Source organism: Hippoglossus hippoglossus, chromosome 21, assembly GCF_009819705.1.
Source record: "Hippoglossus hippoglossus isolate fHipHip1 chromosome 21, fHipHip1.pri, whole genome shotgun sequence".
Taxonomy (NCBI): domain Eukaryota; kingdom Metazoa; phylum Chordata; class Actinopteri; order Pleuronectiformes; family Pleuronectidae; genus Hippoglossus; species Hippoglossus hippoglossus.
Window position 1 is genome coordinate 23,826,632 of NC_047171.1, and position 12,196 is coordinate 23,838,827.

The following is a 12,196-nucleotide window of genomic DNA, read 5'->3' on the forward strand; positions in this document are numbered from 1 at the left end:
CATCTAGAAAAAAATAAATAAATGATGAAATAAATGTAAAAATACACAAATAGACTACTTAAATACCAAACTGTATGTTTTTTTATTCATGTGTTGAAGTATCAATTTGCCAGTTTCGGTCCTTCATACCACCCAAATGCACATCAGATCAGCCATTTGGGATCATCATGAGAGAATACAGGTCAACCCTCCAGCAGAGCACAGTAATCGAGAGTGTTTCAAGGGACTATATACAACCAAACCAAAATTGTAAGTGCTTTGGACTAAAGCAAAGTAAGGCATTCTCCCCTCCCCTCTCAGTGGCTCCTGGCAATAGCCTACTTTGCCTACCCACCCTGTTGCAACGCCCTTATTGTATATAGCTGATGTAACGCTGCTGTGAGGGATCATGAAGACAACCAAAACCTTCTGTGAAGAATTATGGGCTGTCCTTTGTGGAGGAAGGAATTGGGAATGTCCCCACATGAAGCCACAGCAATTCCCCTGTTATGATGTGTTCAGCCACTATCGACCTTAAGAAACACATTAGCTGCTTTAGTTGACTTAGTCCTGTGATGTTAATTGTGGTCTCCCTGTAATTCCCATGGATCGAAACAACACATTTATCTCAATCTACATCTATCCTTTCTATGGAGGTGAGGATTGAAGTTGTGCCTGGGGCCCTAAAAAGGTCCGTCCCTGCCAAGTGAGAGAATTCCCGTCATAGCCCAACAATCCCTGACGGGATTCCCACGGTGGAGCCCCGCCCTCCGCAGTTGGAAACAGGAGGATCGTGAGTGTCCCGGAGCAGAGAGACACCCACACTGAGTCTCACAGTGGACTGACTTCTTTCCTCGGACATAAACGGGACTTGTCTCCTCTCTCTTCGGTCAGGATGGACTCAGACTCCGCCGTCCAGTGTAAACTCGTGGTTGTGGGAGACAGTCAGTGCGGGAAAAGCGCGCTGCTGAGCGTGTTCGCCAAAGACAGTTTTCCTGAGGTAAGATGAGTCCTGCTCGTGTCCCCCTGATGACGAGCTGCCCCTGACTCTGGCTCTCTGTCCGTCTCTGTCCCCCGCAGTGCTACGTGCCCACGGTGTTTGAAAACTACTCGGCCAGCTTTGACCTGGACCTGCAGAGAGTGGAGCTCCGGCTGTGGGACACCTCAGGTGAGCGCTCCCCCACACTGAGCTGCGGTGGGCCGCCAGTGGGTCCGAACAAGAAGCCCACGCTTAACCTCAAGATCTGGCTGGATTTACTTTAGTGTGTAAATCTAGACCCGTTAGAAGTTTAATTTACTAACCTACTTAGTAAATCAATACAGCTTATTTTTGAATTTGCACATATATATGAATGATATCACTTATTAAGTGTGTTTTTTTTTCAACATTAACATTACTGTAGGAAGTAATGAAGGGGAATAATATTTTTATTTTGAATCATATATCAAAAGCACCTTGTACAGACTTTCTTGCTGTATTACAGTCGAATATTCAGAGAGCAGGGACCCTCTGATAAAACTATCTTTGTTAAAATCCTTTCCTTCTTAGCTTACAGGTTTATTAGGAGCCTGATTATATTTACTATTAAAGCGATAATCATGACAAAGTAGGCCTACCGTTAGTTTAATAAATTGCTTTAGTATAAATATATTTAGTTAATTTAGATGGGAATTACTAGGACAAATTAACAGTGGACATTGATATATTGTTATATTTATGATCTTACTTATGTTAATATTAACTGTGTAAAGCAGGCCTAAATCTTATATTGTACATCTTCTGGTTTAGTTTCACTGTACAGCATCAGTTCTTATAACACAATCGTTGTCTTCTGATTCCATATCTTTGATTTATCTTGGATTATAGTCTTTATTTAGAGAGCACACTCTGAATACACATTGTTACATCATCAACTGCAATTACGTAATGACTTCTTAGGTTCTGTCTCAAAGACAAACAAGCAAACACCCAACATAATGGTTCTTTTGAGGTTTAGGTTTTGGATGCTTAACACTGGCTTATTCAAAGAGATACTGCACACTTACATATGTTTTTCAACTGTAAACTAAGTGATGAAAACACATTAGTAATGGTTTCAAAATCCCATTTCTTACCAAGGTTATAAAAATTCTGCATTTCATGGGTTGAACATAGCTCATAACACCAGCCAGTATTTTACACAGACTATGCTGACATAGAGTCAAGTGTTTGGGTATAATCAAATGTATATTAAAGTGAACGCCCTTTATGTGGTTAGGTGAATTATCTGACTGAGGAAATGGGGTTTATAGACAAACAGTGGTCTAGTCTTATTCCAGTATCGTAGCATTACCCTTGGCACCTCCCTACAACACAATGCTCTCAGGGAGAAAGGCTGCTGCAGCACACACACCTGGGTAAAGGGCATTATTGGTAGGGCTGGCATGTGTGATTTGTGTGACATTGTTTTGTAATAGCTACAAAAATATTCACAGTAATTTTATAGCTTTACAACAGCTAACATTAGACTTCCAACTAAAGTTACGTTACACCACTCTGCCGCTGTCCTCTCATGTACTTGCATTGTCTGGGCTCAGAGAGCTCCAGCTTCAGGCATAAGTGAAGTTGTCCTCCACCACACTAATGCCCACTTTAGGAGGATGCTGGAGGGGAAAAGTCTGTAAAGTGAGCAACGTTTTTAGCATTTTTCAGAATGCAGTGGGTGGAGTTTGGCTCTGGAATATTCAAATATGACTTGCCCAGGAAAATGTTTTTTCCTCAGAAGCTCAGAGTTTAAAGGAGCATTTCTGACATTTCTTTAAACAGTGAACTAGTTCATTATATCAAAGCAATCAAATACATTACAGTACATTTGAAAATAAGATTTGACATTATTTATAAGATTTGACAATATTTTGTGGACCCAAGACAAGACCTTTTGTAATAAAGATGTATCACAAAATGATGCCAGGGTGGCCGATGACCTATTTTAGGGCTGAACCTGGGAGCTTGGTTAAGATAAGGACTAAGAGTGTAACTGCTGTGTAACTAGACCTGAGTTTCATTACCAACTCTAAAACAAGAGTTTTTTCAGTAAAACAGCACCGTTAACTCCTCTCATATTTATACAAATCATTAATCTGATTTATATCAGAATCATCATTCAGAGGATACATATTAGCAAATGGTGACAGAGAGCATAAAGAGCACAATGACCATTATACTGAAGTCATATCTACACTGATGTACAGTATGGAACACATTGTTTACTGTTTTTATAGGGACTTAAGGGTGTATGGTTCAGCCTACTCCCCTCCCAGCAAGTCTAATAGAGGCAATTCCCCCCAGGTTGTGGACTGCTGGACTGAGTTTTCACTCCCTGAAAAGAAAACAACTCATGATAGGATTGAGTAGAGTTTAGGATTCCTTGTATCAAATATACTTTGTAGAAAAGTTCTTCATTTTAGCAGCAATGATTCCCTGGCACTGGATAGATGTGAGTGCATGATGAGGGAGGGGCCTGGTGGGAGCATTTCATATGTTGGCTACAGTGAAATCTGACTCTTAGCTTCAATCCAGCACTTCGCCTACATTCCAGACAGACGGCGTCATAGTCTTTCTGTGGAACTCACTTGTGTTGGATAAATTACAGCTTACACCCCTGCTTCTCAACAAGCCGTCCACCCACCCCTCAGTCTCAGAGTTCAGCTTGTGTTTCCCGCTCCCCTGTTTGAAAGGCTGGAGATTGACTGAAGAACTGAATCACCCTTGTGCAGTGGTTCTCAACCATAATATGTTAATAGTCTATTCTGAATGTTATTCCCAATGGAATTGGAAGTGTTCTGACTAGAGTTGTCAAAACTATTAATACTTGTTCGATACCATGTTTTGAAATGATCTCTGTTAATTTCACCTTTGATAATATCAAAAAGTACCGAAGCAGATCTATAATTACATTTAAAACCAAGACTGCTCTAAAGAAACATCATGGAAGAAAATCAACTGTTCCTCAACCTGTGGTTTTTCGATCATTGTCCAGAAGCGAACCGATAAGCCGGTTAGTGACCTGTTGCTGTAGAAATGTAATATAGAGATGTTCACCATGGCAAGTCTCGAAGTACTATGGAGCATGGACATTGAGAAGAAGGTGCATCAAAATTGGAGAGTAAACAACTCTGAAAATAATAAAAAAGGAAAGAGAAAAGGGAAGAAACAAATAAAGTAAAGTGTTAAATATTTATAAATTATGAAAAAATATTATATATTTATTATTAAATAAATCAATACTTCAATAATACACATTTGTCAAATAGTACCAGATATTGTACTCCTTAATTTGTTCCCTTGGAAATCTGTATGAAGATTCAGCATCTGCTCTCTCTCACAAGGTTCCCATGGAAAAACCTTCATACCACAACTCCTGAAGGATGGCAGAAACATTTTGTTGGCTTAACTTAACTCTGTTTGCTTAACATAAGAAACCAGCTCTAAAAGATCTGAAAATCTTTCATAACTGAAAAAATGTGGAGGGTAACATTTCACACCAAAGTTAATTTTGAGGAAAAAAGAAACTGATTAACAGTCAGGGTGTCTGCAACAGTGTGGGAAAAGTGTTTGAGAACTGAGGATAGTTGTTTGTTGATGCATGTCAGACACTGGTGCTCCTGAGGAGATGGCACTTAGCCAGAGCAGAGGCCAAGCAAAGGTTCAGTCGGAGTTTATAACTTATACTTACTAATAATATACACACTACTTTTGCATTACTCAGGAATGCATTAACGAACATTGATTGAACAGGCATTCTGCACAGATATAATCTAGTAAAAGAACCTGACACAGTGAGACACTGGAAAACAGGAGCAGAGTCGATGTTCTAAACACAATGAACACATCAGATGCATAACAACAACAATCAGATAAGTTGTTACCCTGGGTTAATGTAACTTATATAAATGAAATACTGCAACTGACTTAATTAGCCTTAACTTAAGCTTTTTAAACAGATTGTCTTTGATGATTCTCAGTCATTCAGGTCATTGTATCTTCAGAAGTTGTACAAGTGTACATAGGAGTTTAAACAGTTTGTTACTCATTGAATTTTAAGAGAAACGACAGGTACATATTCTCCATTTACACACAAAACACTGGAACTTCACCACAGAGGCCTACTGGATAACTAGTCAACACTAGGGACAATTTAAGTAGATGGACAGCTTAAACTGATTACTTACTGCTACTTTACCTTTTAACATTATTTACAAACTACAACAATAATAAAAAAAAATTCTGAGTTTTATGTTGTTTTAAATTTTTTTATTTAATTTTATGCTCTTACTAAACTAGAAACAGTTGTAAGCTGTTAAGTTGTAATGCAGAGCTAATCACCGTCACATACTGACAACATGGTAATAACATGATATGAGACATAACAACCTGAGCAACAAATCATGATGAGTAGATTGATTATGGACTAGGATGCTGGTTCTGGGTTTTTGTGCACTGAAGTTGAAATATTTTTTTTTTAATCTACAATGATCTCATACATGGCCTCTGTGAAATGTGACCGTAATCAATGTCAAGGGAGGAAGGGAGAACTTCAATCCATGGCCCCCTAGTCCTACTGATGGATCAGTTTGTTTGTAAAATGTCATCACCATGTGTAGAAGATCCCAGCGAGCTTGCTGGGTGGATGATGAGAGTGTCTCTTAGGAGGGCAGCATGTTCAGAGACTGGCAAAACCCCTTTGGCATTCCCTGATGACTTTATATGAGGGACCCCCAGTCACTCAGGAGTACCATTTTGAGAGCAAGTTCCTCTGCAGGCTACTCCTTTTTAGGGGCTCCTGTCTTCTTCTTTTCATTTTTCCTCCTCTGGTCGGCAGCAATGTCAAGACCATTTCACAGTGTTTTTATATGCTAATATCATACTACAGCAGACTGACTGAAGCACTTAAGCCTTGTGCTTTTCAGATGTGAAATTAACTTACTACTTTGAATGAGGTTTGTAGGGTCCAAGCCAAAGTGGGCTGGGGGTCATGCATGCAAAGGATACATTCCCTGAATTGAGCTGAATCTCATGATATAGACCAGTCCTATTTTTGCGTGGAATTATTTTTTCTAATTTGCAAAACATTCTAAACCAACTTTTTTGAAATCTTCCTAGGGTTGATGTTGTTGATGCTGTTCAATCTGATCAAAACTAAATACAGAATTTATCGACTCACAAACACTATAAGTAACGAAAAATGTAGTCAAAATGGGAAATGCAGTAAACCATGGTAATGAGATAACTAAAGTGTGAGTACGTTTTAATACTGCGAGGCCAAAAGATTCAAATATGTTCTTTACTGAATACAACCTGTGAACTGAACTGAGGAAGCTTCTTGGATGTGAATATGAACAATTTATCATTGATTGTAAGGCAGTTCTAACATTTCACATAATGACATGATGTAGTTGCCATTAACCACTAGTCAATAGAAACATAGGGCCATAAAGGAGCCATGGTGCAGGGAGTGTGACGATGCACATTTGGTATTTTGGTGACGAGGTGTGCCTGGTGCAGCTAAGAGGGGGAAGGTTTGAGATGAACTGGCGATGATGATTGACTCTTTGTGTCAAGATTTACTGCAAAAGAATACAAACTATGATGAGTATATGTTATACCAGAGATTAAAGTCTCAAGTTCCTGTGTGTGATGTGGCTTTCTGGCTTTCATTACACCTGTATGCAATCCCTCTGGGTCTACATAAGTGAACAAAACATTGACTCAAGTCCAAGAATGCGTATCCATTATTTTGTCAAACAAAAGTTCAGCTCAATTTTCCACGAGCTGTGTTTTACAAAGCGCTTTAAAACTAAGATATTAAAGCTGATTCATTTTTCATCTTTTGTTTATAAGAAGCGCATTTTAGGAAGGCGGAAAACAGAAACACCATACTACACCATAAATTACACATTATTTATGTAATGCTGAAGTCTGTCTTTGTTTGAATGACCAAACAGGCTTCCAGATTGAGTCGTATATGTTACACGCTCCTATCTAATTCCAGCTTCAGGTATCCATTCACCACTTTGCAAAAGGTGGCATTAAGGTTACAGGGCTGTAGATTCATAAATGAAGTAATACACTAGGGTTTTGTTTGAAAAATGCCTGGGAGGGGATAGTGTTTGGATCCTCTGTTGGAATGTACGCTGCTGTAATTCTAGCCATGTTTTGGTGTGAAAAACATATTGTTGCACTGTGGAGCAAAGTGCACCGCTCTTCCCTGCAGGACTGGATGTTGGACTGGATGTCTGACTTCTGCAGCAGAGAGCAGACTGTACTTTGACTGGGATACTAATTGTACACAGTGAATAGGCCTACACATTTCAGCTACTTCACATTGATCATGTTGGTTTATGTGGCAAATATGGGCAAACCAAGATGGTTATTATTTTAACAAACAGTATGTGCATTAACTTCGAAAATCTATGGAACAAAGTGAAAAAATGGATTGTTTGTTGGTCATTTCCATTTTTCATTGTACTTATGGGCCTACAATTCGGAAATAAAGCAAAATAATAATGGTATCACTGTAATAATGATCATAATAATAATAGTAAACATAATAAAATAACAACAATGATAAAGAGATAAATATAAGGACAACAGCAACATTCAGTAAACTAGCAGTACTGAGCTTTTGAATTAAGCTCTGAGTCATATATAACACATTTTATCATTGCCTTATATAATGGAAAACTGACGTGTGAATATTTCTGTAATTAAAGGTTCTTCTTACTATGACAACGTGCGTCCCCTATCCTACCCGGATGCTGACGCAGTCCTCATCTGCTTTGACATCAGCAGACCAGAGACATTAGACAACGTGCTTAAGAAGGTGAGTGTAAGGGTGGTCCTCCATGTTGTAGTTAAAGATTTTCCCTCCTCTGGTCTCCTGCTGTGTCATGTTGGGTCTTGTAGGGATCCATCCTGGGTCTGTTTTACTCCATATATAGTAATGCATTTACATGCATTTTTATCCCCCGCCATATAATGCAGGGGATAGAAGGATCAGTATGTTTGACGTCTGTAATAATCATCATAATCATTTTCTTTCTAGAGAAGAACTTGCAGACTATTAGGATTTTACTTTACATGAGACTTAACAGTTATGTTCATTGGACATAGAAGTAGTGCTTTTTCACATTTGGGGTTTCTTTAAATCTAAATTTTGTTTCTGTGTTTTAAATAAATAAATAAACTTTGATTGTACCCTTTTCTCTTTCTCTTTCCTATTCAGCCAATCAAATTAGATTTTCATGTGTGGGAAATAATAACACTTCAAATGACTGATCTGCTCACTAATGTTTTTGGGTGCCAGGGGGGAATGTCATCTCTTGATGACTCTTATTTTACCTGATGTTGTATTTACTAATTATTCACACCAAAGTCAGTTGTCCATCATGGTTACATGATTATTTATCCTCCTGGTCTTTGTGCGCTCTGTCCAGTGGAGAGGAGAGATTGAGGAGTTCTGCCCCAACACCAAGATGCTGCTGGTAGGCTGTAAGTCAGACCTCAGAGCAGACCTCTTTACCAGGTCTCACAGCAGACACACTCCAGTATCATATGACCAGGTGGGTAAATATCTTCCACACTTCCACACAGTAGACACGTGACACAGGTGTACTCAGCATGTGTTTAACCTATTACACTCAAAAGAGTAAACAAGGTGGTTTGTTCACTTTGTATTATTTTTTATATTCACTTAACTTAAAATACTTGTATTTGTGAGGTTAACATATATTTTTTTCTAATTGAGTCGGAGTAATTTCTTTCGTTATCTGTATGAAATATGAGCTGCCATGAAACGCTTGGGGCATTCAAAAAACAGCCCTGCTTTAAAATATCTGTGGTTGATAGATTTTGGGTAGGTGGAAGGGGAGTGATCAAGCCAGTAACTACAAACAGCTGTATTGTGAATGTGATAAACTTGACATATGGAAGTGAGGATGATGGTTGGGATGATGGGGGCATGTAGTGGCAGAAAGTGGCTTTCAAAAGAAAGAAGAAAAAAGCCAGTGGTGATCAAGGGACGACTAATGAATCATGCAGCTCGGCTGAATCTGATGAAATGGTCTAGAGAGTCAGGTTAGATCGAAACCAGAGAGTGGAAAATCCGATAGACGAATGGAAAGTCATACTTGTGTTTACTGAGAACTTCCATCTTTTAATGATGGCTAAACAAATTGAAAAGCGTATTGCAAAGTACTTGATAAGTGCCTTGACAAGTGCATACTTGTACATGCATTGAGCAAAGTACAAAAATATGCTTTATTGAAAATGAATAGTATGGATGGTAAAAATGTTTAAGTCCCTGTAACTGGCTCAGCTCCTAGACATCGGAGGGTTATATCCTGAGTGCCACTGTCTGTCTCAATGGAAGATAAAACAGAGCTGAAAGGAGGGAAAGTACTTAATGCAAGTCGAATTACTTCGAAAACAAATGGAGAACGAGCAGAAACACTTTCAGTAGTCATAGGATTTGATCAATTTCTTTAATAATTGAACTTTCTTTAATAATTGAACTTAATTATAACAGTTAACTTCTATTGATTAGATATACGTTAAAAAAATCAAATGTAAAACATGTAACCTGTAAGTTTAATCGTACAGGTTACATGACGTACTTTAGGCATGCTTCAATATGTATTGTTGATCCAAAGTATTTTCTTGATTTGTCCCAATTCACAATCATTGTGTTACTCTAAAGTTCATTAAGTTACATGACATGATTATTTTTTGCTTTTAACTAACAACATAATTTCGTGGAACAATTTGACAAAAAACAATTAAATGTGTCAATTCTTTGAGTGGGTAGGAATGTGTCCATCCCACATTCATATAAAACATCTGTGTGTTTTGTTGATGTTGTCAAAAACCCTCTGTTTACTGTTAAAGGTGCTGTGGTACTAGACTAAATTATACTGAGAGCTGTTTTCATTACACACGTAAGGCAGCCAGAATATTGGGAAGACCCCTGAATACAATGTGTCCAGTACAACATCATCACTGACTGAGCTACGTGATAAAATGCAGAAGTGAGGAATAAAAGTCACGTTTGAAACAGCAAACATAACCTGTAAGTTCATTAGCTGATCAATTGTGTTGATTAATTGTGTCTATGGACAAATCCAGGGGTGCCCGTCTATTCAAGTCATTGAGAGCTTGAACAGCTCCTCTGCCTGACTTCAGCTAGAACAAAACCTCCACCATCCATTTGTTAAATATTTGTGTTGGCTCTAATCATCAGTATAAAGACTTTACTAAGTTTTAGGAATGTGGAGCATCATTTCGACACACTCTTAATCTTTTTGGTGTTTCTTGTCCCAGGGCTCCAACACAGCCAAGCAGCTGAGCACCCCCTACCTGGAGTGTTCCTCACTGCAGTCTGACAACAGCGTCAAGGACATCTTCCATGTGGCCACACTGGCGTGTGTCAACAAGAACAACAAGAACATGAAGAGGAGGAAGTCCTCCAGAGCCACTAAGAGGATGTCTCACAGCGGAGGAGACATGTCCCCTGTAGCATCAACACACTTTCAGCAGACCAAAGCTAAGAGCTGTGCTGTTATGTAAACACAAATACTGATACAGACACTGCCAAGGACAGAGCATGTGGAGGGTCAGTCCTGCAGTCTCTGTGGTTCTAGATGTCATTTAAACTTGAAGCAGGTGTGATGACTGATTTCGTGCAATGATTGAAAATGCCCAATGCAGACTTTATGGAGACAGGACTGGGAAAGTACATAGTTCATGTGTAAATAGTGTTTCAATGTGCCATCACATGCAACTACAGAGAGCTGCCGTGGAGACAACACTAAGTATCTTACTAAAGTGTGTCCACTAGAACATCCTCAGCGCTCCTCGTCACAGTGGAGGATGAACAGCATTCTTCCAAGATGTATTCCTTCATTAAAAGATGGTCTGACATGCTGTAGGTTTAGCCTATTCAGATTGACATTATTTTGATACTCGTGAAACCATTCAATGAGCTCTTGGGTCCTGTAGCTGAGGACAGTTTCTCTTTTGGGTACCTAGGGTACACTCAGTAGATATAAAGACAGTTTTCCCTGAACTAGATCCAGATGATCCCACTTCAACACCAGTTAGAGGTAGAGTGGTATGCACTTATTCAGGATCTTCAAATCTTTCAATCTTAGAAAGGTAAGTCATCAGGAGATGACATAGTCCCCTGGCAAACCCAAACCATCAAAAGCCACCATTTCAAAAATACGTTTCATGAAGAGATACCAAATGATTTTGATGATTCTGCTGTGGAAACTGAAGAACGACTGAAAGACTGACTGGGGGGACAATGAACACTTTGGATATCTGTGACTCTGTTTTGTTGGCACTCCTTTTTACCTTTTTGTTGTGGTGTATAACCTGTTCAGCCAGACGAGTTGACATATCCTACTAGGATTCCTCTGAGGGTTGAGAGGCAGGAAGGTGAGGTAGAATGATTAAAGGATACTTTCTTTGATGTTGGGATATCAAAGTCTTGCATGTGATGATATAATATGTAATGTTTCTGGTGACTTTTTGTGTACCACTAATCTTTGTTAAAAATGTTTTGTATTGCCAAGATAAATTTAGTTTATAAAAATGTTGCTGCTTCATGATTTTGCTCAATGGAATATATCCTGGAATAACAATCGAAAGTCAACACTAAAGAAAATGACTTAGTCGACCCTGGATTTACACTGTAGTCAAGCGAAATGATTCCATAACCACTGCAAACACTCAATGCCCTCAAATCTTACTGTGTTGCACACCACTGCCAATTCAGCACTTTCAGCTTTTTTATATTTGACCTCCAGCAATTGGGCAATGCTCCAATATTGTTAGGGTGACATTTTGTGAAGACATCATCGTGATGTCATTTATACCATGATGAATGATTGGTTAATCTTAATAGGCTGTTGATCGTAACCATAATGTGACTTTTAACAAAAGTGATTGCATTTCTACAGTATATGACATCATTTTCTGACTTCATAGTGACATCATGATGATGTCATTCCTACCATATGATCCTAAATTATTTTTCGATCTATGCAAGCTGCAGATCTTGCCTACAGTCCTATAGAATTTATAACCGTGATCACTTAGACTATATACAGAGCCGTGTTTATTTAACTTAACACTGTACATACAGGTACTAAATGACTCATAAAAAAACAATTTCTG

General features: G+C 38.7%; 1 protein-coding gene across 2 annotated transcripts; it reads left to right on the forward strand.

Moving 5' to 3' along the window:
• Positions 1-468: 468 nt before the first annotated feature.
• Positions 469-10,858, forward strand: LOC117754559 (rho-related GTP-binding protein RhoE-like). Of its 2 annotated transcripts, XR_004612467.1 has the most exons (6): positions 469-979; positions 1,060-1,147; positions 7,732-7,841; positions 8,455-8,580; positions 10,337-10,649; positions 10,687-10,858. XR_004612467.1 is itself a non-coding variant. In XM_034573478.1 (5 exons), exons 1-5 carry the CDS (start codon positions 875-877, stop codon positions 10,580-10,582), a joined length of 675 nt encoding a protein of 224 aa, XP_034429369.1. In that variant the 5' UTR covers positions 469-874; the 3' UTR covers positions 10,583-10,858. The 2 variants fall into 2 exon arrangements, 1 of the variants encoding a protein (XP_034429369.1); XM_034573478.1 differs by having other exon boundaries at positions 10,337-10,858.
• Positions 10,859-12,196: the final 1,338 nt, after the last annotated feature.